The sequence below is a fragment of the Miniopterus schreibersii genome (genome assembly GCF_964146895.1).
Source record: "Miniopterus schreibersii genome assembly, chromosome: 7".
NCBI classification, from domain to species: domain Eukaryota; kingdom Metazoa; phylum Chordata; class Mammalia; order Chiroptera; family Miniopteridae; genus Miniopterus; species Miniopterus schreibersii.
The window spans coordinates 67,330,432-67,358,071 of NC_138108.1; the positions used below are offsets into that span (position 1 = coordinate 67,330,432).

The 27,640-nt window shown below is 36.7% G+C and overlaps 1 protein-coding gene across 1 annotated transcript in view; it reads right to left on the minus strand.

Annotated features, from left to right (window-relative positions):
* Window positions 1–11,253: 11,253 nt before the first annotated feature.
* THSD7B (thrombospondin type 1 domain containing 7B) overlaps window positions 11,254–27,640 on the minus strand; it is a gene marked incomplete at its 5' end in the record, with an annotated part of 630,914 nt that continues 614,527 nt past the window's right edge. Inside the window, 3 exons of the mRNA XM_081142191.1 lie at window positions 11,254–12,431; window positions 23,631–23,718; window positions 26,705–26,897. Of these exons, the coding sequence (XP_080998317.1) occupies window positions 12,350–12,431; window positions 23,631–23,718; window positions 26,705–26,897 (363 nt within the window). The 3' untranslated portion in view covers window positions 11,254–12,349. The remainder of the gene's footprint in view (window positions 12,432–23,630; window positions 23,719–26,704; window positions 26,898–27,640) is intronic.

The following is a 27,640-nucleotide window of genomic DNA, read 5'->3' on the forward strand; positions in this document are numbered from 1 at the left end:
GTAAACTCATCCAATGGCTCATCATAGTTACAAAGAAAATCTGCCAGATGAAGTGGTTATAGGGTCTTGGTGAGCACCAACATGACACAATATTGGATGGAAACCACGTTTCTGTTGCAGTAAAACATCCTTATTTTTAAAAGCATCCTTTCTTTAACTTTTAAGTGTACTGTTATGTCACTGTACAGCATGTAGCAGTGCACCGTCCTGACCCATTGCTCCTGAATTTTGTATGGCTGAATGACTTCCTTAAATACATGCAATAATGCATTCTTTGCTCACCAGCTCCCAGGGAACAGTGTGCTTTAATTAACGTATACATTACACAAATGTCTGCCCATCTTAGTTTTCTACATAAAAGGGATTGAAATTTGTTCCACCAAAGAAGCAAAATCAACACACTTAGAGGCTGGGTGCAGGATATTAACATTTCAGAGCCTGAAGTGTCAACTGGTTTACTAAACAAAGCTGTAATGTACATTTCAGAAAACTGCCGGAAAGGAAAACCGATTTTGTGTTTGAATTGAATCCAAATAAATCCAACACCATGTATCTGTAGTATGCATACCCCTGCTAGGATTTCTACAAATTATTTGCAATCAAAGTCTTAAACTTGCTTGAAAAGAGGCAAGAATTTGCCATTTTTCTTAGACGGAAATTTTTGTCCTTACAGACTTATGGAAATAGGTTGTGTCCTTAAAAGTGAGTAATGTTGACCTGCTACTTTGTCAATTTCTATCTAGGCATATTTATTAAAATTTTAAACTTTAATTATAAAGTTTACTCATTTTTTTGGGGGGAGATGCGCTAAATGACTTGGTGGTGGTATCTAATACCTCGAGTCAGATTAATCAATGGCAGTGAAAAAAACACACCAACTATTGAGTCATATGTTCATTTTGTGTTTCTGTAAATTGATAGAATAGAATATTGGTCTTTGGGGGACATCTAGGAAGCCAAGGAATTGGGGACTACAATTTAGCACTTACGATATTTTCCGTTTTTTCTGAATCTTAAGATAAGGCAAGATGCTGGTGTGGTGTCATAGTATTTGAAAGATGCACTGTAGAAGAAAAGCTGACAAATTTAAGATCTTAGTCATTCTGTTTAAAGGGTAGAATTTTTGCCAGGTAAAAATAAATTTCTAGGACCTATTTTTCTTCCTGTTTTATTCAAGCCTCTGTTCACTTGGTGCTCTAGCTTCAGTGTAAAAATTCTCTTATTCATTTAAAATATAAAATATGAAATTTCCCTTAGAAAATGCGAGGCAATTATTCCAAATTACCAAACAAACTATGAGGACCTTCAGGACTATAGCATCATAACTCCCACTGGAAACATTCGCTTAGACAACACTGAGAATGGCAACCCCCAACTGTGCCACGAAAGGTGAATGAAGCCCTGTGGAGCTGGGCAGTCCCCTCCCTGCAGTCTCCTGGAGTGCTGTGAAGGTTTCTTTTCTTTTATCAAGTACACAAGGAGAACTTGAAACCCTTCACTAGCTGATCCCCACCGCCCCTCCCCTCCCTCCCCCTATTGACAGCTCTTTAAACTGTCTTCTCCAAGTGGTATCTTCTCAATTCCCCTGGAGGTGACTAGCCTCATTGGCTTGTCCTGTCCTTTTATCCAAGGGAAGATACAGCGCAGAGCCATTAAGAGGGGATATTTCATTTTGTTAAAGATGAAGGAAACTGAACAGTAATTTTTAGGATTCTTCAGTGACCCTGCATGGGGCACAGCCATGTCTATGCTTGACATCAGGAACAGATATGTACAGAGATCTTAGTTTGCCATGTGATACCAGCAATTCTTAACATTGGTTAGGTGACGGGATAGTAGGTCATAGCCTGTCTGTTGGTTAAAAGATTAATTCCTGAAGTAGTTTCAGGGCTATTCTAGTGAATTCATTACAACTTACTGATGGAATATACATCTTTTATTTATTTTTTATTTAATTAAATTTATTGGGGTGACAATGGTTAATATGAACATATAGTTCTCAGGTGTGGGTTTCTATGTTACAAGATCTGTATGTATATTGCTCTGTGTGCCTCCCCCCCGAAAGTCATATCTTCTCCCATCACCATATATTAAGATTCTATTAAAGAACCTAACCTTATCTGTAAAAAGAGGGTAATAATTTGTTTCTTGCCTGATGTAGTGAGTTTCAATATATTAACTTTTGAGTGGTTTCAGGTATACTCTTGTGGGTCTTAAATTTGGATTCCCCAAGGAAATGCTTACAAACATGTATACACATAGTATATACACAAACATGTATACACATAGTATACACACACACACACACACTCATATATATCAGACAATTTTACCGTTGGGAACAAAACTTTTATAAATTGCTTTTTATGGCAATGGCTTTGGGTCCTTTCAACTAATAATGTAACAATTGGTAGCTGAAGATTTCTTTACTTTCATTCTTTCCATTTCTTTGTAACTTTTTGCCATCTCCTATCTGCTGTTCCAGTCGCATGTTCCCTGTCTTCTATTTTGTAATATACAAATATGGTTATGTTAAATAGGTGTTAATGAGACTGTTTGGATAAAGGGTCTGGTCGTAGGAGACTTGGTGGGGAATACCTATTACTCTATTTTAAAGAAACCCTTCATAAAATAATATCTGTACAGAACAGAATGGTCACACACACACAAAGTCCTTTGACTACTCGTCTTGTGCTTTGAAATATGTAGCAAATCAATAATGTTTGAGAGAGATTTGGAGATTTGAGAAATAAATTGAAGCTGTATATTTAGGAACAAAAACAACAAAATGAGGCTCAAGTGGTTATTCATCCCTGAAATGACAAGCCCATGGAAAACAGACATGGATATCGAAAAACCCCATTGTAGCCACGGCCCTTCAGAAACACAATTCTAATTTGCTGTCTATCAAAGATCTTAGGGATTGCATTCACCAGGTATTATATTTACAAGAAAAACACAGCAAAATGCAACATCTGACAGATATGATATGAACTAGCTTGAGGCAGTTCATATTTTAACAGATTGAACTACTTTTTTTATGTCACTTATTTTTGAAGTTGAGTTTTCATCGATTTGTTGTGATCAAAGTGAATGGTGAATAAAAATTAATATGGAGAAGGAACTGAGGGTGATTCTAAGGTTTAAGAAGCTCCAAGAGCATAATTCCACTTAATATGCCATTTTGTGTGTATGTGATTCCTAAAGAGTGGCTAAATATTTCCAGGTCCCCAGTCTCTCACTACAAATGCATTGAGGCAGGGTTTTCTAATGAGGCGTTTGAGTAGCGTGGTCTGCCTTCCACAGTTCCCACTTCTGATATGAGACTGATGAGGCTGCTCCATGGTAGACAAGGGACAGAAGCCCTTCGGTAGGAAGACTCCTAGTGATTTGGCCCAATCAGAAGGAGGTGTAAATGAAAAACCCTTTTATACCTCTTGATGAAGGAATTGATATGTCTCACTTTGGACTGATTGATTCTTGGACCAACCCAGGAATGTGAAAATTATCCTCACCTTGGTCTTTACTCCACAGGCTATAAAAATTATCTTAAATTCCTGGGGCAGCAATGCTAAGCTAATTAACAGCCACCTTTCCCTCTACCCATCGAAAAGTCTTCATTGTTCAGTGTGTAGTTCAAATTCCAATTTTCTCTCCAAGCCCTTCCTTAATCTCCCAAATGATATTTGTCAAGTCTTCCTGTGCACTGATTATATCAGTGTTCCTAACTGTTTATATGTGCTTCCCCTAGTTGGTAAATTTATTAGAATAGAAATATACTCAAGAAACTTTTGTCAAATTGTCTTAATGAGCCTCATAATTCTAGCCATAGCCACAAATGCAATGACTTTTCTTCTCTCTTGGAAAACAAATATTAACAAATTATGACTGCTCTCCATTGCAGGGCTACTTAACCTTATCACATTCATATAAAATGATAATTTCATAACACATCTGGATAAATGAATGAGGCCATGACTAATCACCCCCGACTGATATTTCAGCACACCTGTACCCCACCGACACACCAGTGCCCTCTAGCATATAGATCAGTAAGCTTGGTCTTACGCTACTTTGGTTACAATAATATCTTTGCATATATTTCTAAGAATACAGCTTACGAGCATTATAGCAATGTAATATATAAAACTTTCAAAATTCCCATAAAATCTGTTTGTTTTTAATTATTGAACTTTCTACTTAATGTTATTGGAGAACTGTACAGAACTTGCTGGTGAACCCATCTTTTTCTGTGGCTTCTGTCCACCGAGGGATGTTTTGAGGTGGAGCCATTGAATACTGGTTATCTGAGAATCCATTACCATGATTATTTCTCGGTCATGGAGTATTTGATGGAATAAGACTTGTAGCACAGACCAGGCAAGAAACACAAATGGGCCTGGTTGATCCAGGGTAAGGAGTGTAAAAGTCATGAGACAACAGTGGCCTGCATCACATAATGTCACTCCACTGTTTAAAAACCTGCTGTGGCTGTGTATAAGTTTAGAATAAAATCCACATTCCTCGCCATGCTTTCCATGGTTGTATGCTGTATACTTATTTATCGAACCTCATTCAATTCTACAAACATTCATTGAGTACCGTAGTCCAAAGATTTGGGATTCATACATGAACAAAATTAGTTTCTTTGCCCTCATGGTGTTAAGGAAAAATAGACAATAAGCTATAAAATACAGGTAGATAGTAAATAGAATTATTTTAGTGATAATGGGAATATGAAAAAGAAGTTGGATGTTAGAAAAGTTGAGAGTACTAACAGGAATTAGATTAGAAACTTTTTTTTTTGGTAAGGAGCCAGCTATTATTTTAGGCTTTACAGGCCGAGGGTCTCTGTTGCAACTGCTCAACCTTGCCCTTGCGGCACAAAGACAGCCATGGGCAGCAAGTTAATGAGCTGGCATGGCTGTGTTCCAGTAGAACTCTATATAAACACACAGCTGGCTTATTTTGCCAATGAGCTGTAATTTGAGGACTCCTGGATTACAACATTAAATTATCACCAGGGAATGCCTCATGAGAAGGTAGAATTTGAGCAATGTTACTTTTTGTGCCATTTTCCTGTATAGTTTTAATCATAACATTTATCACCATGTTAACATGTTTTATTTGCATGTTTCTAGGCAGGCTTTTTCCCCTCTCTCACTATTAGTAGGTAAATGCAAAGAGGGCAGTGAGCTGGTCTTACTTTGCTCATTACCTTAAGTAGTGTCTAGAACATAGTAGATATTCAACAAATATTTGTTAAATGAATGAGTGGAGAAGGAATGTCATTCCTAAAGAGGGCATCCAACATTCCGTTTTAGCAAATTATTACCATAAAAGATCGAGGCATTTGTTACCAGATTTAGCTCTAACAGTTTTTTGGTAGAGCCCTTAGGGTGTTCTACGTGCAGTATTATGCCATCTTCAAGTAGCAGCAGTTTTACTTCCTTTCCAATTCGACGCCTTTTATTTCTTTCTCTTGTCTCATGTCTATAGCAAAAACTTCTAATACTATGTTGAATAAAAGTGGTGAGTGTGGGCTTCCTGATTTTAGAGGAAAAGCTTTCAACTTTTGAGCAATGATTATGATATTAGCTGTGGGTCTGCCATGTATAGCTTTTATGTTGAGCTATGTTCCTTCTATATCAGATTTATGTTAAGAGTTTTTATTATGAAAGATGTTGAATTTTTTAAAATGGTCTTCCTGAATCTATTGAAATATATTTATCCTTGGTTTTGTTAATGTGGAGTATCACATTAATTGATTTGCCAATGTTGAACCATCCTTGCATCCCTGGAATAAAGCCACCTTGATCATGTAATATTTTGTTGAAAAACTTGTATTTATGTTCATCAGTGGTCTTGGCCTTTTTTTTTTTTTGGCAGAGTTTTTATTTGGTTTTGTTATCAGTGTAACACTGGCCTGACAGAATGGTTTGGAAGTGTCCCTTCCTAAATTCCCTGGAATAGTTTGAGAAGAATAGGTATTATTCACCTTTAAATATTTGATAGAATTCACCTATGAAGCCATCTGGTCCTAGACTCTGTTTGTTGGGGAGTTTTTCTCTATTACTGATTCAATGTTGTTAATAATTGGCTGTACAGAATTTGTTTCTTCCAGATTCAGTTTGGAAAGTTTGTTTCTAGAAATTTATCCATTTCTTCTAGGTTGACTAATTTGCCAGTACATAATTGTTAGTATTTTTTTTTTTTTTTTTATGATCCTTTGAATTTATATTGTCAGTTGTAACTTCTCTTTTATTTATGGTTATTTATTTGGGCCTTTTTTTTTCTTGATGAGTTTTGCTAAAGGTTTACCAAGTTTGCTTATTTCCAAAGAATGAGAGCTTAGCTTCAGTAATCCTTTCCATTGTTGTTTTAATTTCTACTTTGTTTCTACTCTGATCTTTATTATTTCCTTCCTTCTGATCATTTTGAATTTTGTTTGTTCTTATTTTCCAGTTCATTAAGTTGTAAAGTTAAATTGTTTATTTGGAACTTTCCTTGTTTCTTGAGGTAGCCAGTATCGCTATGAATTTCCCCTTTAGAAATGCATTTACTGCATTATCAAGATTTTGGAAAGTTGCTTTCCCACTTTCCATTTGTCCCTCCCTCTCTCTCTCTCTCTCTCTCTCTCTCTCTCTCTCTCTCTCTCTCTATATATATATATATATATATATATATATATATATATATACACACACACACACACACACATATATATATAATATAAATTTCTATAAATTATATACCAAATATATTAGATATAAATTATATGTAAATTTATATTACATATAAATTTATAAATATATATATATGCATATATGTATATATTTTTTCATTGACCCACTGGTTGTTTGGTAGCATGTTCTTTTAGTTTTCATGTGCTTGTTTTTTCCAGTTTTCTTCTTGTAATTGATTTCTGGTCTTATATCCCTGTGGTTTGAATAGATGCTTTGTTATGATTAAATCTTTAATTTATTGAGGCTTGCTTGATTTGTGGCCTAACATGATTCTGGAGAATGGCCAGTGTGAGAAGAATGTGTATTCTGCTTTTCTATAAATATTTATTAAGTTCATTTGGTCAAACATATTCAGACCATATTTTCCTTATTGATTTTCTGTCTGGATAATCTATCCATTGATGTAAGTGGAGTATAAAAGTCCCCCACAGTTATTATGATTCTGTCTATTTTTTTAGGTCCATTAATATTTGATTTATATATTTAGGTGCTCCTATGTTAGGTGCATAAATATTTACAAATGTTATGTCATTTTTTTTAAATTTTTTTAAAAATATATCTTTATTGATTTCAGAGAGAGAGAAACATCAATGATGAGAGAGTCATTGATCAGCTGCCTCCTGCATGGCCCCAACTGGGGATCAAGCCCACAATCCGGGCATGTGCCCTGACCGGGAATCGAACCCCAATCTCCTGGATCCTAGGTCGACGCTCAACCGCTGAGCCACGCCCGGCCGGGCTATGTCATCTTATTGAATGACTCCCTTAGCATTAAATAAAAACCCTCCTTCGTCTCTTATTACAGTCTTCGTTCTAATGTCTAGTTTGTCTGATATAAGCAGATATACACTTGTTTTTTTCTTTAAGTTTCCATTTGCATAAAACGTCTTTATTCCAACTCCGCTCTTACAGTCACTGTGAGGCCTTATATCTGAAGAGAGTCTTTTGTAGGCAGCATATGTTTGGGTCTTTTCAAAAAAAATTTACTCAGCCACTCCATCTTTTGATTAAGTTTAGTCCATTTACATTTAAAGTAATTATTGATAGTTATGGTTCTTGTCACCATTTTATTAATTGCTTTCTAGCTGTTTGGTAGTTCCTCTGTTCATTTCCCCCCCTCACTTTCTTCCTTTGTTATTTGATGATTTTCTATAGTGGTATGATTTAGATTCCCTTCTCTTTATGTTTTGCATATCTACTATAGAGTTTGACTTTTTGGTTACCATGACACTAATAAAAAAAATCATTTATAACTGTCAATTTTAAGTTGATAACTTCAGTTTGAATGCATTCTAAAGCTTATGTTTTTATTCTCACCCCATGTTTTGTTTTGGATATCATGATTTACTATTTTTTATCTTCTGTATCCATTCTAAAATCTTTGTTTTTATAGTTGTTTTTACTACTTATGTCTTTTAACATTCAAGCTAGCTTTGTAAGTGATTAACCTACCACCTTTATGGATTTAGATTATTTTGTATTTTACTGTATCTTTACCTTTACCAGTGAGATTTATACTTTCTTGTTTCCCTTTTCCTATTTAGCACCCTTTTGTTTCAGCTTAAAGAAGTCAATTTTACATTTTTTTTTTTATTAAATATGTTTTTATTAATTTCAGAGGGAGAGGAAGAGAAACATCAGTGATGAGAGAGAGTCAGTGATTGGCTGCCTCCTGCATGCCCCCTGCAGGGGATTGAGCCTGCAAACTGGGCAGGTGCCCTGATCAGGAATCCAACTGGGATCTCCTGTATCATAGGTCTGCGCTCAACCACTGAGCCATGCCAGCCGGGCCATTTTGACATTTCTTCAAGGCAGTTTTAGTAGTTGTGAAATCCTTCAGATTTTGCTTGTATGGAAAACTCTAGCTCTCATTCAATTCTGAAGGGCAATTTTGTCAAGTGGAGTATTATTGATGGCTGGTTTGTTGTTTTCAGAACTTTGAATACATCCTGCTATTGCCTTTTGTCCCCAAAAGTTTCTGCTGAGAAATCACAGATAGTTTATTGGCGCTCCCTTGTATATAACCAATTGTTTTTTCCTTGCTGATTTTAAGATTCTCTTTGTCTTTAACTTTTGACAACTTAATTGTGTGTTTTGGGTTGGATCTCTTTGGGTTTGTTTCATTTGGAAATTTGTAATACTCTGCACTTCCTGAATCTGCATATCTATTAACTTCCTCTGGTTCTGAAAGTTTTTATCCATTATTTCTTCAAATATTTTTCTCCCATTCTTTTTCTTTTTTCCATCTAGGATCCCTAAATGCAAATATTGGTCCACTTTGTGTTTTCCCATAAGTTCCTCAAACTGTCTTTACTTTTTCATTATTTTATTTTTGCTGCTCTGATGGGATGAATTTCTCTACCCTGTCTTCAAGTTCGCTGATTCTTTTTTCTACTTTATCTAGTCTTCTAATGAACTCCTCTATTGTATTTTTCAGTTTAGCTATTGTCTTCTTCAGCTCTATGATTCTGTTAGATGCTTTCTTTTATTTTCTCTCTCTGTTGAAATTCTCACTTTGTTCATGATTGTTCTCCTGGCCTCAGTAGGCATCTTCATGACCATCATTATGAAGTCTTTATCAGGTAAATCACTTTTCTATGTTTCATTAAGGTATTTTTATGACATTTTATTTTTTCATATGAAACACATTTCTTTATTTTCTTTGTCTCTCTGTGTGGGTGTCTATGTAGGAGATGAAACAGTTGCCTCGTCCAGTCTTAAAGGAGTGGCTTTTGTAGGAGATGAACTATTTATTTATTTATTATTTATTTATTTTTATAATCTACCCTAGCTCTCTTGTTTGTCTGCATGTACTTTTGTTATTTTCCTAAGAAGACAGCAGCTTACTCTGTACTTAATGGTTCCCGGTAGTTGACAGTGTTTCAACATCTGTCAGCGTCCTAAGGTGGGTAGGATCTAAATCATCACCTAGATTTAGGCTGACTGGACATCGGATCCTCAGGCAGCAGCCTTTAAAGTATCCAATTAGGCCTATTTCAGGGGAATACTAGGGAACAGGCATTTCTGTCCCCTCTGCACTGAGTGGCAGGGTGATAACTAGTTAAGAACTGTTTATTTGTTTGCTACTATTCCTCTAAACTCATGAACATAAGTTCCTCTGTTCACCAGAGCTAAGCTATCAAAGGATGCCAGCCACAAAAGCCAGATTGCCAGATGTATGCCCAAGCTCCTTTCTTGTGGGTACTACTGACCTAGGGTAGGGCAGAGGGAGAGCCAAAGATAGTACCCACCAGTCTCTCTGGTCTCTGATGAGGATTACAGTCAGGCTTCTAGATGTGTGTTTAATTAGAAGTCTACCCCTCAGGCTATGGCTCTGAAGATGTTAATAAGCCTCTTTCATAGAAAAACTGGGTGTTTCTGTCAGCTGCTTCTGAGCTGTGCCCTGGATGCAGGGGTGGCTGAGTGAGTCCATTTGTGCCCTTTAAGCATTATTTCTCAGTTTGCTGTAGCCTAGTGGATCTTTTGATACTAGCCCCTTTGGCTTGCAAAGCTAGGTGTTTTGGGGTGTCATATTTCAGGTGCAGGTCTGAAAACTTGAGTTGCCAGATATTGGGTTCAAACCATTTGCTCCTCAGAGAATAACGGGGGTTGTGAGTTCCCTTCCAGTTATGGATTGGCTTGCTGAGTGGGGGATTTAGGGAGAGATCGTGTCTCAGCCTTTTTTGTTTCAATGTGTATTATTCCTCATTTGTCTGAAGTGTAAGAGTTGCTCAGATAGTTTTTGGATTTCTTTCAGAGGGAATTGTTCCATATATAGCGTATACTTGGTGTCTGTGGGAGGTTAATACAGATCCTCCTACTTCGCCACCTTGAACTGGAATTCCATTTTACATGGATTGCCTATCTTAGGAGGAAAATAATTTTATTATTTTTATTTTGTGGGTCAAACAACAGGGGAACAGATAGTTTGCTATTCTTGTGGGGTAAGTATCACCTATGGGGTAAAGGGCACAGTCAGGTTTTGATCTCTAAAACAGGATCTCTTGAACTACTATAAACAGTATTGAAACTTTAGCTAAAGTGAACTAATAAAAGGACAACTCTAGGAGTTGTTTCCTCAACCACACTATTGACAGAAGATGTTATCTTTTTACTCTTTTGCTCTAACCATATAAGTGTTAAATGGTTAACAGAAGCCATATTATAAATACAAACATTCTCTGTCTTGCTCATTGTAAAACATTTCTAACATTCCCATTTTCTGAGGTCTCTCAGGTCATTTACATGTCAGCATTTGCCTCATTATAGTTGTTTGTTCTAATATTGACTGAGCCATAAATATTCCTTAAAAGCTTCTAGGTATAATTGTGGTGGACTCTGTTTCAGTTTGCTAGATAGAGTTGAGAACTGGGGTAAGATTCCTTTCCTCTGTCAGTGATTTCAGCTGTCAACCTCTAAAACTGTGAAACAGGGAAACTGTTATTAGACGTGTTTCTGTCAAAGTAAGGGCACTTCGGAAACGAATGAATCTAGAACAGCCAACTTCTCAGTCTCTTGAGCACTTTATTTGTTATAAATACAAGTCAATACCACAAGATGGCACCTTCTTACTTTCAACATCCACGATTACAAACAATTATCTTCATAAAATGGTTTCAGCTTTTTAATGTGTTTTAGATATTTTTGAAACCTTATAAAAGCAAGACTTGCTATAAACAGGATTGGCGTTTGATGTATATTAAATGAGGTCAGATAATTAAATTCAAAAAAAGAATTTATAAATATTTGGATAAGAAAATTGAAATTACAAAAGCAGAGTTTGTCATTAAACTGAATTACAACTGTGTGATTAATTCTATAGCTACGTTGCTAACTTTTTGTTAAAATGCAGTTTTAGTAATCAAATCACCTCATTCTCCAATATAACCACTTATTTCGTTTGTACACCCTAACGTTCAGTACAAATCTCATTTAGAAACCACCTAGCTTTCATCTAGTTCACCAATTACACACACTCTGTTTCTTTCAATAGATGCAATCCACGAAGTGCCATCATCCCCTGGCTACAAAGCAAAATACAATATTTAAAGGTAAAAACTCAGAGAATTTCTGAAATGGCAACCCATTCTCTGTGTTCATGAAAATAGTCAATCCAATTTGAAAGTCTTTGAACTAATGTAAACTCTAGAAAACTCAGCGTTGAAGTATGGGAAGAATAAAGACCTGCACTAATATAGTGCGTAAGGATGCAGTGTCAAACTCGCCATTTACAGTAAATGCCTTGGTTGGGTTTTCTTCCGGATTGTCATCATGCTGCTGAAGATACAGTTTACTCAAGTCTGGGGGAATCCCATCATGTTTTCTTCCCCGCACTTCCAAACAGGAAGAGAAGGGTTTTCAGGTCCCTTGGGAAAATCAAAAAATTAAACACTCACACCCACAAACAACTTGAAATAAAAATGGCAGACCAAATAATCCTTGACTCCATGTCCAAATGAAGTTGAGGCGATATTACGTTTGCAGTATTTGTGTTCTGCCTAATACATCACACTGTGAGATTCCTCAAAAAACTGAGAAGTCAGAGCTACAAAAGAGAAAGCAGTTAAGGCAGTTGATGTCTACATTTGGATTTCTTTTCCGGGTTACATGTCTAGGTCTCCATCGTAGGCTAAGGTCAGAGGCTTCTGCTGGGGAGGTGTGCTTTGATGTGGTTTTGGCTTCTTGCTGCAAAGGGAAAAGAATTCCTGAGACAAAGTTCACAGAGCTCTGTTTCATCTGCCAAACACAACTGTGAGGTTTAGAAATTCAAGCAGTTAAGTGACAAAAGATTATTTTCTCTGGACTTCTATACTTTAATGCTGTTTTTAGAAGCCATAGTGCTTTCAAAATCTTAAAAATGGTTTGATGGAAACAATGAACTTGGTAGAGGGCTACTTTCCTATTATTATTTATACACAGTGATGTGAACATCTGCTGCTCAGTAACTCCTAAGCTACTGTAACCTCACGTCACAGATGTTTAACATCACAAGCTGCCGGAGTAGCCAGACCCTGGTGCCTTACCCTGGTCTTGTTTTTAAGTAAAAGTACTTCAGCTCTGGCCTTAAACCTGACATTTAGCTGCCAAGTCACTGGAGTATGTCAGGGAAATTAAACCAAGTCTGCACTCTTCTCACCTGGTTTTACCTGAGGCCACCAGCTTTGCAAGGTCAGGAAGGGCTGCTATGCCTTCTCAGAGAAAGAAGCTGAAATTAAGTACCATTCCCAGTTCCCACAGCCACACCCCAGACCCCAGGCAAAACAACCTCCCTTCTTACACTCTTCGGTTCCCAGTATGGGTGAGTCTCAGTGCATGTTTATGAGTATTTATAGTTTGAGTTATGCCACCTGCTGCCCTAGTACTGATTCCCTTCTTCCTCTGTCTTTGCTTTGCCTGCCTCTAGAGCCCCACTCTCTCTTGGGTTACCTCACTCTTAGGGAGCCATCTGACTCCCTGTCTCCAAATTTCTATGCTATTTTTTTTTTACAGTAACATCTATTATTATTTTGATGGGCATTTTACATAAGATATCTCAATAAATCCCAGAACAACCCTGAGAGGGAGATATTAGAATAATTGCTACTTTACAGAGAAGGATGTGAGAGGTTGCTTAACCTCTCTCTCCTCTGAATGAGTGGCAGAGCCTGGATTCTAAGCAACACTAACTCCCAGCCAGACCCCTGTGTTTAACCTCTTCAGCACACGCGCTCTCCACACGTGCCGTTACTTAGACACTTGGTAAAAGCAACTTTCTTGTGTGTCTATATGAATTTTTATACTCTGAATTTAAATGAAAAACATTTTAATGTGTACAATTCAGTGACATTTAGTACACTCACCAGGCTGTGTAACCAAGAACATTTGCATCAGCTCAAAGGGACACTGTACCCACTAAGCAGTCTCTCCCCACTCCCTCCCCAGCCTGCCCAGCAACCACTTACCAACTTCCTGCCTCTGTGAATTTGTCTGTTGCGGATAGTTCACATAAATGGAATTCTACTATGTGTGAACTTTTGCATCTGGCTTCTTTCATTTAATGGTTAAAATGGAGAATTTTATGATATGTGAACTTTACTACAATTAAAAAAGTTTGATAAAATGGTTTTTGGAAGAATGTCTTAGTTTAAAATGCTCAAGTTCTAATTTAAGGAGAAAAATATTTTTTAAAGGTTTGATGTATAAAGCAAATTATAGGAGCTAAAAAGATAAAATGATTAAATAAACTATTAAAAGAAACCACAGATCCTAATAGTGCCCCTACCCTGACAGCTGACATGCAACAGGTGCTCAATGGACATCAACTGCAGGTAAATGGTTTACAACCGGGGAAGTTGAAAGGCAGAACCATGCTTTAGAGTCCTCTGTACAGGGCTCCTCACCCTTCAGTTTCCTGCTTCCCAAGTCCTTTCCACTTCTCCAATGGGTGTTTATTGCATAATTAGATGAGTAACACTCAATTTAACATTATATAATACATATGTGGCTGGGTCAGGCTCTAGTATGGAAAATGGACTCAGATTAAATGGGGTCCTGAGTACTCTAATCTGGTACATTTAAAGGTACCAAGAAAACACTCGAGTTTAGGACAACTTGCAGTGACAGCTTGTATATCCACCCTGGTGTCTGGTGGCAGTGATATTGAGGGTTATGTTAATGTCGGGAATACCTGGAGTTCATCTGAAATGACAGTAGGGGCCCCCTTGCTCACCTATTTTTTTTCTAGGGCAGAGAAAGAGATGGAGAAGAAATATAAGTGCTTTTAAAGAGCTTTTGGCAATCCACTCTTAGTTGGCATTTGCTAAATGTAATTGGGTAAAGCGAAATGGGATTGCTGAATTCTAGGGAATGGGAAGGAGGGATAGAGATAGCTCGATCTTATAAAGAGATAATGATATTTCCTTAGAGACAACTAATATGGTTCAGCCAGTGTGAGCTGGGCCTGGAAAATCCTGCTGTAAATATTAGATATTTTTATAGCACTTTTCACTTATAGAATTATGAACATTGTGTCTACTTCTAGGGGAAAAAAAAAGCTCCTAATATATAAGCCTTGGATTTTTGTGGGCTGTGGGGTATATGGGGAATCATTGTGATCTCACTTTATGATGAATTTTTTCATATTGTGTAATCTCTCAATTGACTCTAAAATCATAATTATGAACGTGTGAGATCTGAGAACTTTTATAGAGTTTAGAAGTTCTCAAATGTTGGCAAACATTGAATGTGGTGGTACTCTGTTGAGTAGCTGTGGCTTTGCAAAGCTTCTGAAGTAGTAAACATACTGAGTGGAGAAGCTGAATGGTAGGTCTGCCCACTGCAAAGCCAGTAGACAGGAGGCCTGTCATTTTTTCTTCAATTACAGTTGTCATACAATATTCTGTCAGTTCAGGTGTACAACATAGTGATTCGATATTTATATAACTTACAAAATGATCACCCTGATAAGTCTAGTATCCACCTAACACCAATTATAGTTACAACAATATTATTGACTATATTTCCTATGCCGTACTTTGCATCCCTGTGACTATTTGTATAACTGCCAATTTGTATTTTGTAATTCCTTCACCTTTATTACCCACCCACCCAATCCCTCACTTATCTGGCAGCCTTTAATTTGTTCTGTGTATCTGACTTTTTCTCTCTGCTTTATTTGCATGTTTATTTTGTATTTTTAGATTCCACATAAGTGAAATATGATATTTGTCTTTCTCAGTTTGACCTATTTCACTTACCATATTGCCCTCTAGGTCCATCCATGTTGTCACAAATGTCAAGACTGCATTCTTTTTTATGGCTTAGTAATAATACATTGTATACATATACCAAATCATCTTTATCCACAATCATCTATCAATGGACACTTAGGTTGCTTCCATATCTTGGATATTGTAAATAATGCTGCAATGAACATAGGGATGCATATGTCTTTTTGAATCTGTTTCAGGTTTCTTGGGATATACCCTCAGAAGTGGGAATGCCGGGCAATGGCAGTTCCATTTTTAATTTTTTTGAGGAAATTCCATAGTGTTTTCAACAGTAGTTGCACAAATTTACACATCCTTGCCAGCACTTGTTTGTTGACTTAGTGATGCTAGCCATTCTGACAGGTATAAGGACATATCTCATTGTGGTTTTAATTTGCATTTTCCTGATGATTAGTGACATTGAGTATCTTTTCATATTGCATGTTCTCTTTGTAGAAATGTTTATTCAGGTCCTCTGCACATCTTTTTGTTGGATTGTTTATTTTTTTGTATGAAGTTATGAGTTCCTTATACATTTTGGATATTAACCCCTTATTGGATGTATCATTGGTGAATATCTTCCCCCATTCAGTAGGCTGTCTTTTAATTTTGTTGATGGTTTCCTACTCTGTGCAAATATTTTTAGTTTGATGTAGTCCCATTTGTTTTTTGTGTCCCTTGCCTGAGGAGACATATCCAAAAAGGTATTACTAAAAGTTATGTCAAAGAGTTTACTGACTTTATTTTCTTCTAAAAGTTTTATGGCTACAGGCCTCACATTTAAGTCTAATTCACTTTGAGTTTTTTCTTTATATAAGTAAAAAATTGGTATAGCTTCATTTTTTTTGCATGTATATGTCATTTTCTCAACACCATTTATTGAAAAAAATGTGTTACTCCATTGCATGTTCCTGCCTCCTTTGTCATAAATTGGTTCACTGTATAGGTGTGGATTTATTTGGGGGCTCTCTATTCTGTTCCATTGATCTATGTGATCTATGCCATTGCCACACTGTTTTAATTATTATAGCCTTGTAGTATAGTTTGATATCAGGAAGAGTGATACCTTCAATTTTGCTCTTTTTCAAGATTGCTTTGGCTATTTGAAGTTTTTTGTGGTTCCATAAAATTTTTAGGATTTGTTCTAGTTCTATGAAAAATGACACTGGTATTTTGATAGGGATTGTACTGAATCTGTAGGTTGCTTTGGACAGTACAGACATTTTAATGATGTTAATTCTTCTTATCCATGAGCTGAATATATGCTTTCATTTAACTGTATCTTCAATTTCGTTCTCCAGCGTTTCATAGTTCTCCAAATACGGGTCTTTTACATCGTGATTAAATTTATTCCTTGATATTTTATTCTTTTGATGCTATTGTGAATGGAATTATTTTCTTAATTTTTCTTGTTGGTGATTATTTGTATATAAAAATTCAACCTATTTCTGAATATTATTTTTGTATCCTGAAACTTTACTGAAATGATTTATTAGTTCTGATAGTTTTTGGTGGAATCTTTAGGGTTCTCTCTATATATTATGTTGTCATCTGCAAATAATGACAGTTTTACTTCTTCATTTCCAACTTATATGCCTTTTATTTCTTTTTCTTGTCTGATTGTGGTGGGTAGGCTTCTAATACTATGTTCATTAAGAATGCTGAAAGCAGACATCCTTGTCTTGTTCCTGATCTTAGAGAGAAAACTTTCCATTTTTCCTGTTGGGTATGATGTTAGCTGTGGGTTTGGCATATATGGTCTTTATGTTGAGTTATGTTTCTTCTATTCCCCACTTTGCTGAGGGTTTTTACTATAAATAGATGCTGGGTTTTATCAAATGTTTTTTCTGAATCTTTGATATATTATTTTTTCATTTTGTTTATGCAGTGTGTCATGTTAGTTGATTTGTGGATATTGAACCAATCTTGCATCCCAGGAATAAGTCCCAGTTGATCACGGTATATGATCTTTTTCTATATATTGCTGAATTTGGTTTGCTGATATTTTAATGAGGATTTTTGCATCTATTCACCAAAGACAATGGCCCATAATTTTCTTTTTTAATGTCTGTCTGGTTTTGGTATCAGAGTGATGCTGGCATCATAAAATGAGCTTGGGAGCCTTTCTTCCTCTTCAAATTTTAGAATAGTTTGAAAATTATAGGTGTTAATTCTTTGGTAAAATTCATGTGAGAAACCACCTGGTCCAAGACTGTTGGTAGTTTTTTTAAAAACCGATTTTGTTAGTAGTTATCAGTTGTTCAGATTTTCTGTTTCTTCCTGATTCAAAGATTGTATATTCCTAGTAATCTATTTGTTCCAAGTTTTCCAATTTGGCATATTATTGTTCACAGTATTTTCTTTTAATCATTTGCATTTCTTGTTACTGCTCCTCTTTCCCTTGTGGTTTTATTTGGACTTTTTCTTGATGGGTTTATTGATTTAAAAAAAATCTTTTCAAGGAACCAGCTCTTGGTTTCATTGATCTTTTAAATTGTTTTTTGGACTCTATTTTGTTTATTTTCTTCAATAACTCACTTTGGCTTTGTTAATTTTTCCTTTTAAGTTCCTTTAGGTATTCAATGAGACTGATTGTTTGAAATTTTTGTTTTCTTGAATTTCCCTTTTAGAACTGCTTTGTCTGTGTCCCATAGATTTTGGATCCTCATGTTTTAATTTTCAATTGTCATGAGTTATCTTTTGATTTCTTCCTTGATCTCATTGTTAACTCATTCGTTAAGTACCATGTTATTTAGCCTCTGCATGTTGGTGTGTTTCTTGGTTTATTTAATTTAATAGATTTCCAGTTTGATACCATTGTAATCAGAGAAGAAGTCTGATATGATTTCAACCTTCTTAAATTTTATTGTGACTTGTTTTGTGGCTGAACATGTGGTCTATCCTGGAAAATGTCCCATGTTCATTTTGAAAATAATGTATATTCTACTGCTTTGGGTGAAATGTCCTAAAAATATCAAGTCTCTCTGATGTAATGTTTCATATAATGCCACTATTTCCTTGTTTATTTTCTGTCTGGAAGATCTATCCATTGCTATCAATGGAGTGTTAAAGTCCCCTGCTATTACATTTTTACTGTTGGTCTCTCTCTTTCATGTGTATCAGTATTTGCTTTATATATTTAGATGCTCCTACACTGGGTGCATAGATGTTTACAATAGTTATCTCTTATTAGATTGATCCCTTTATCATTATAAAATGTCCTTTGTCTCTTGCTATAGCATACTTTTAAAGTCTATTTAGTCTGATATACATATTGCTACCCCAGCTTTTTGAAAATTTCCATTTGCATGAAATATCTTTTTCCATCTCTTTCAGTCTGTTTGTGTCTTTTAATCTGAAATGGGCCTCTTGTTAGGCAGTGTATATATAGGTCTCATTCTTGATCCATTCAGCCACCATAAGTCTTTTGGTTGGAGCATTTAGTCCATTTAAAGTAATTATTGATAGGTATGTGGTTATTGCCATCTAATTGTTTTTGTAGTACTTCTCTGTTGCTTTCTTATTTTTATTCTCATGCTCTCTTTTGTATGTTGATAACTTTTTAAGTGTTGTGTTTGGATTCCTTTCTTGTGAATCATTTGTAAATTTTTGGTTTGTTGTTACCATGTGCCTCAGTTATACCAACATACATTTATAGCTATTTTAAAATGATGGTTTCTTATGTTGAAAAACATGCGAAAATCACTACAAGTTTTACTCACCCCCCCCCACCTTTGTTTTCATCATTTTTTCACTTCTTTGGTGTGTGTTTTTGTGTATTCTTTAATTTATTGTTGTAATTTTACATAGTCTTCCTACTTTTGTCTTTTAACCTTTGTATTAGTTTATAGTTGGTTGATCCACTGTTTTTATTGTTTGCCTTTTAAGTGAACATTTTTTCTTTCCTATTTTCTTTCTTATAGTTTGATCTTTTCTTCTTAAAGAAGTGCCTTTATCATTTCTTATAATACTGGTTTAGTGGTGATGAACTACTTTGGCTTTAACTTTCCTGGGAAACTCTTTCTCCTTCAACTCTAAATGAGAGCTTTGCTGGGTAGAGTGACCTTGGATCTAGGTCTTTGGCATAAAATATTCAGTGATGAAAGGCAATCTCTTGTGGCCTACAAAGTTTCTGTTGGGAAAATAGCGAATATTCTTATGGAAGTATGTAACGGACTGCTTTTCTCTTGTTTTTAAATTTTTCTGTTTTTAACTGTTGGCATTTTAATTATGATGTGTCTTAGTGTGGGCCTCTTTTGGGTTCATCTTGTTTGGGATGCTCTTGCTTCCTGGACTTGTATGTGTGTTTTCTTTGCCTGGTTAAGGAAGTTTCCAGTCATTATATCTTCAAATAGGTTTACAATCCTTTACTCTTCTCCTCCTGGTACCACATGATATGAATTTTGGTTCTCTCCATGGTATCACAGCAATCCTTTAAACTGTCTTAATTTTTTAAAATTTCTTTTTCTTTTTGTTGTGCTGGTTGTTTTATGCTACCTTGTCTTCCTTCCAAATCACCGATTTAATCCTCTGCTTCATCTAATCTGCTGCTAACTCCCTCTAAGGTATTCTTCATTTCAGTTAATATAGTTTTCATTCCCGACTGTTGTTTTTTTTTTTATGGTTTCTCTTTTTGTTGAACTTTCCACTGAGTTTTTCTATTCTTTCCCTAAGTTCATTGAGCATCCTTATAACCAGTGTTTTAAGTTATATTTCTAGTAGATTGCTTAACTCCATTTCATTTAGGTTTTTTTCACCTGGGACATGTTTATTTGTTTCCTCATTTTGGCTGCCTCCCTGTTTGTTTCTATGCATTAGGTAGATCTGCTGCATCTCCCAGTCTTGGCAGAGTGGCCTTTTGTAGTAGGTGTCCTGTGGATGCCAGTGGCACCTTCTCCTGGGTCACCTGAGTCAGAGGTTCCAGGGTTGTTCCTTGTGTGTATTCTCTGTTGTAGTTCAGCCTTGATTGCTGTTTACATGTCAAGGGGTGGGATTGGTCTTCATGCTAACTAGCTGTGAGGACTGGCCAAGATGACAGTGGACAAGGTGCTATGCAAGGATAACCCCATGGAGATGGAATTGCTTTAGCAGGGTTCTGGTGCCTGCCGAGTCCATCCTTTGGTGCGTCATTTGTGGAGCTAGTTGCATGGTGCTCTGGTGTGGTCTGAAGTTGGATACTGGGTGTGTTGGTTCTGGGATTTCTTGAGAGGGGCTCTAGTATAGGCCAAGGTCAGCTGTGGCATGTGCACAGCCTGGGGCCATGTGGTAGGAGCTAAAAAGTGATCTGTGGTTGATTGCCACCTGTGCTGGGCTTAGAGGTGCCTGAGAGGTGCTATGCTGTGAACCGAGGAAGGCTGCCACTAATATGAAGTCCATTTCACAAGAGGTACATTACATACCAAGGCCAGCTGCAGCTTTTTTGGGGTTTGTGGACTTTGAGAGATTTTAGGGAAGTCATTAGCACATGTTAAGACAGTCTGCTTGTGTGAAAAAGCCGCTGAAAGAGGTTCAGGCCAGTCTCGATGTGGCATCTTAATATTTTTAGTTATAGGACTTCTGTTTAGCTAATCTAGTCTTCAGGTGATTATCAATGATGGTTGTTCTATAATTTAGTTGTAATTCTGAGGTGGTCATAGGATGATGTGAGCACAGCATTTACCTACTCTGCCATCCTGACCCAAATTCCTCAGGAGACAGTCTCTGGAGGCCCTGCTCTCTTTCCTTTCTCCCTTACAACTAAACTTTACTTCTATACATATTTCACCTGAATTTTGGCATCAGAAAAGGTCTGATCACCTCACACTAAAGCAGGACCCACAAGGGCCGGGCACATAGACCACCACTAGTCATCAGTATCCATCATGCAGCCCTGGCTGTAAGGGATCATCGACTGATACATTTTAAAGTGACCTCTTCCACAATCATTTGCATCTTAGTAAAGTACAAACCCACTCAGCCAGAAAAGTAAGCTCATTATGAACTGACAGGCAAGCTGCGAGCACTTCTTAGCACTGTTGAATTCAAGCCACAAGGACTCATCACCAGGCCAGTGGAGATTAAATGGTTTGATGAAAGCAGAGAACTGTTGTTTAGGTATTTATTCCCAAGGGCTGGCCCTCTGGAAGTGGGAGCAGCACTCTCAAACTTCAGCAGAGTAAGTGCCCATTTACTGAGCTGTGCTGAGCAAGGCGGAATGGGTGTCATTATCTAGAGTGACATCCAAGCACTAAGTCTAGATTAACTACAAGCTCGCCTAGTGGTCGCCCCCATTAACTGCCTCACAGACCTTTATTGCCAGGGTAGCTGGAACATTAGCAATATTTCAAAAACTTCAAACACTAATGGCAGAAGTACACAGTGGTATCTGAATAAAGTGATCTTTAAGAAGGCTATTTTTCTATATTTTCTCAAAAACATTTCTAGCCCAGCCGGGCGTGGCTCAGTGGTTGAGCATCGACCTAGGATCCAGGCAATCAGGGTTCGATTCCCGGTCAGGGCACATGCCTGGGTTGCGGGCTCAATCCCCAGTCGGGGGCGTGCAGGACACAGCCAATCAATGACTCTCTCATCATTGATGTTTCTCCCTCTCCTTCCCACTCTCTCAAATCAATAGATATATTTTTTAAAAAAACCCCAAAAACCATTTCCAAGTTGTATTATAAATTGCGTTCCTCTAAAGTACACATCTAAGACCTGGCATATTATAGCAGTTGTCTTAAGCATTTTATTTTGGAAAAAAGAAAATCTCAAACTATCCTCCTCTAAATCTTTTGCAAGCTATTTAATAGAAGCATATGCTGTGATAGTATCTATTTGAAATTCTGAGAAAGCTGGTTAGTAAGGGTATATGCTATGTGTTTTGATATCAATTAGATCTTTTCCCAGGTCTGATGCTTAATTTAATTGGAAAACAAGGAGAGTCTAAAACATGCAAAAGTGGTAAACTGCACTGTCATAAAAATGTCTAATATTTATGTCAAAGTACTTTACATAGATTAGATTATCATGAGGACACAATAAGGCAATGAGATGTTGCTATTATCACCCTCATTTTATTTTAAATATATATTTTTATTGATTCCAGAGAGAGGAAGAAAGAGGGGGAGGGAGAGAGAAACATCAATGATGAGAGTCATTGATCAGCCACCTCCTGCATGCCCCCTGCTGGGGACCGAGCCACCCTCATTTTAAAGAGTAAATGATCCTCAGAAAAGTTAAATACTACACCTGAGATCATCAGCCTAGTAAAATCTATTCTGGGTTTGCCTAACCCCAGAGGCTATGCTTTTTCCACTGGTCTGCCCGTCTCCAGAGTTTTTTTGTTGAGTAACCCTAAAATCTCTTTAGGCAGCATCTTATTTATTTTACTTATCTACTCATTTATTCAATACATATTTATCAAACTAGTGCTCTGAAAAATATATCAATCAAATATAGTAGTTATATCTCTGCCCTTCCCTCCCACTAGAGGAGGAAGATGTTTGTACAGATAATTACACCACCAGCAGGGGGTAAATGCCACAGGGGAGGAGGCATGGACAAGTTATTCTCGAGTGTTTGATAAGGAAATGTTGACATTTGAGTTTTACTGGGAAGAACTGGTGGAATGCCGATACCTAATGATAAAAAAGTCATCTAGATGAATGGGACATAAGGAGTAAACCAGGGAAGCAGATGACTTCTTGTGAAATTAGAAGGTGCCATCCTAAGTTTTTCTAATAGAAAAATTTAAGAGCAAAACTTCAGAACTAGAATTATTTAGAATAATGGTTCTCAGCTTTGGCTGCGTATGAAAATTACTTGGGGTCCTTTTAAACATCTAGATGACCTGGCCCCATATAAGACTCATTACATCAGAAATCTCCTGGGCTGGGACCCAAGTATCAGTCCTGTGGAGGTGCCGGGAGATGCCAGTGAAAAAAACAGCCATCAAGCTGAAAACTACTGATAAACATCAAAATACTAAAAGGGAAAAGTCTTGATCAATGTTCAGCCTCATGTACCTTCTGATGTTATTTGAAAATCATATAAAAGAATATTTCAACTGAGGATAAAGATAATGATCCTGACATGGATCCACTTAGTATAACAAGCCACCCATGAAAACATGGGGTGTAAACTAATACTTAGTACTTACCAAACAAGGTAGGAAGTAAATACGAGGAAAATCATGATAAGAAAACCACCACCGGAAACACCATAAACCCAAGTTTTTACTCGGCCATCTGTTTAAAATAGAGACAAAACAACAAACAGCATACAAAATATTTCTCATCTGAATTCTGAGTCTAGCATAAATCACGAACACTCAATTGTGACAGCTATCAAATGTTAGGTAGTCTCTCAGAAATTTCACAGTGCTAGACAGACAATCATCACTTCATATAATCTAACAACTGGCAAGCTTATACATGTACCACAAAAATGTTGTAAAACATCTTGACCACACAATTATAATTTATTCCCTTGTTCTATTTAAGAAATAATCCTGGATCCAAAAAGAATTACTAGGCCTATTTTTGGTGACTTTGCTTCCTGAATAATGTCAAGTAGACAAAAAGTTACGACCAAATGAGCTAATCTATTTACCAAATTAATATAAAATTATAACCATATGTGAACAAATATACATTATTTTGGATTTTATATTTGCTAGAGTTAAAGAAAAATAGATTCACCAAACAGTCTGCTCAATTTTGTGACTTCTACTATATAAGGTATAACTTAAGTGTATGCATGTTTTTTCTATACATAGACTTGTTTCTGGAACTCTAGCATTTTTTTGCTCAATTTTCTGTGAGCATATAGTTAAAGAATTGGACTGACAATGGAACTGTATTCCTTTCTGAAAGATATATACACACAGATGGTTCATTATACTATGTGAATATAATCAACTGCAGGTCTAAAAAATAGATATTAGCATCTTACTCTAAATGTTTGCATGGGATAAAGCAATCAAAAGCTGTTGTAAACAATACCCCTTTGGAATAAAATCAGTGTTACATTTAATTACATTATGACCACCTGTAACAGTTCTTGCTTACCCCACATTTTCAAGCCTCAATTAGGTTTTAGGATGAGTTTTCAATGCAGTAATATTTTTCTATGGACAAAAGTCTTTTTACATAGCTTTTGATCTCTTTGAAACATTAATGAATCAATCCCCTAGTCTGAGTTTTTTACATTGATAATTTTAAAAAGTCTTCCCTCAGTGAGAATGCACCTTTAATCTTACTATCCCTAAGCCTAACAGAGTTGAAGTATTGGAAGAATCCAGTGCTTTTAAATCCCCAGTAGAGATGTATGTGGTCAATGACCTTTAAGTGTGTTAAAAAAGAATTAATATAACACTTTAGAATAACATAATGGATAGGGCAAAATTTCAAACTGTAAAAAAGATATGCAGTGAAAAATGAAAAAAGTCATCTTATCCTGTCTCTATCACTGTTACATTTCCTAGTGAGTCATTTCACAGTTGTCCCTGCATATGCAAGCATATGTATACACAAACATGATGCATATCATTTCCTTGGATTTGTACTTCTTTTAACTTAAAAATCTTAGAAATATTTTCATTCTTTTTAATATCTATAATTGCATTTTTTTTCATTATTCTATTTATACACATTTGTTGTTTCCACTCATTTGCCATATAACAAGCAACCATGTAATGAATAGCATTCACATATTTATTTTAGTGTATGTGTATATATTTGTATGCTGAATTGCTAAGATTAGAAATATCATGCCATAATGTATGAGCTATATTGCCTAGATGCCCTCCTAGAAGTTGAGCCAATATATACTCTCATCGTGAAGACAATTTATAACCTCTTTTCCCAGACTAAATATATATATATGTGCTTATATACATATATATATGTATATACACGCTAGTGTATATATGTATGCATATATACACATACATATATATTTGCATACATATTATTGATGCTTTAATTAGACCCCCAAAGTTTTAGGAGCTCGTTTGTGGATTTGAAGACTCATTTCCCTGGAACCTCACCTTAATTCTCTTCTGAAATATGGTCTACAAGCAACAGGTAAGCTAACTTAGTGACAACATAAGATGTTCTTAAACGTTTATGGCATGCCCAGTCATACAGGGGAGTCAAAAGTGAGGGAAACACTGTGGTTATCCTTAAAAGTTGGCTGAGGAGTGTACATCTTGTTTCTCCCACAAGATCTAAGGGTCGCTGGGGCTGGGCTCTGGTTTATTGCTTCATCTAAGCTCATCAAGGCACCTTTGGGCCAGCAAAGGCCTAGGTTATAGAAGGGAAGTTCCCAGGGTGTATTGTGCCTGAGCTTTGTCTGTTTCTTCCCTGTCTCTGCCCCGTCCCCTGTGCCACTTTGCTCAGTCGTTGTTAGTAGAAGGGGTATGGGTGATAGTACCTTGCTTTTGTTTTCTGCGCACTTTACAAGGTGGGAAGCAGAGACCAGTGCTACGTGAAGGCCTTAACGACCTGCCTTTCAAACCTTGTCACTTCCTAGTGGTGTGTCTTTGGTAAAATTAATTTATGTGGGCAGCTTCAGACTCCTAATCTCTAAAGTGTGAATAATAGCATCTCATTAGGTTGCAAGAACATAATGAGAAGGTTCCTGCAATACAACAATCACAGAGCCACAGGCTGTACAGAAAGCATCTAATAGATGTTCATTCTTGTTCCTTATAACCAGCGATTCCTGAGCGCTGACACTGTGCTAATACCCACAACAGTCCAGGGTAGGTGTCTCTAGATTGATCTCGTCGATGAGGAAACAGGTACACTCAGTGACAAAACAGGCACACTCTGAGCCATGATGTCAACAAGGCCTGTCCGCCTTTGAAACATGTTTTCCATGGTTTCACCAGTGTTGCTCACGCCAGATAGGGTCCTCGGACACTTCCTTACACGTTCTGTTTTTAATTTAAATTATACACACAAATTCACAGTTGTAAAAGTATACACTGCTGCAGAGGTAATGAGCAATTAAAACATTTTTAAAGGTTAATATTTTGGTTATTTCAATGTCTCTTAGACTTGGGTGAAGAGATTTATCCTCAATCTATGAAAAATTTTACATTTAAAAGTGATCGTACATTATATTGTCTCTTCTCTTCCCCCGTTCTTTCAGTCATGATCATTGTTCATACTATGACTCCTAATCCCCTGTAAGATTTACCTTTCTTAACACATAACTGAAACATACCTGGATCAAAGGGCTGAAGAGACCATCCTTTAAAAATATCATGTATCCTTGAATTCACAGGTCTATTTTTCCCAGCGAGGTTTTTCACATGAGCTTTTTTATCTTCTGAGCCAGGAACTTTCATGCAGTAATCCAGAAAACCACTCGACCTCATTATCTCTGTATAACCTTTCTCACAGCCACAGACTCCGCCCTACAGCATACAAAACATTTTTATGCTTACACACTGAGCTGTGTAGATGAAAAAGAATTTAAATGTTGGACTCACTTGATACTTGCATGTCATGGCAATTTCAGGTTTTTCAGCAACAGACTTGCCAAAGGGATGAAAATTCAATAAGTAGTTCATCTTTCTGAGTTCCAGAGTCAACCCTAAATAAATCATCAGCTTTTTCGAGTGGCTTACAATTCTTACACCTTCCAAATATGAAATCGCAATTCTTGGGCAACAGAGGGTATTAGCTACATCATTCTCTCTCTGGTAGAGATGCTTAAGGCATTTAATATCCTCAGCTCTTGCTGCTGGCTGGTCCAGATTCCTGCCCACTCACTCCAACCTGCTCTTGATACTGAGGAGCAAAGCCGTGGGAATTACGTACATATCTTCTCTGAGTTCTGTGCGCTTTGAGCTCTGTTGCTGCCCCGGCTGCTGAATGCCTCTCACCTGCTACCACTGGTCAGTAACTGGTCTGAACTGCCTCCCTGCTTGGAGGCTTGTTTCTGCGCCCAGTGAGGGCAGCCCAAGGGGCGGGGAGGACCACCAGAGGCACATGTGTATGAGAAGAGACCTGTTTAAGGAACATGACATAACTTTTTGAAAAATTATATATGCACTGCACATTCGAGTGCCATTGATTAGAATACATTGTGAATTTTGCATTAATTCCTGAGCATTGGTAGATGGGAGTTGAGGGAGAACAGGAAGGAAATTTCTGC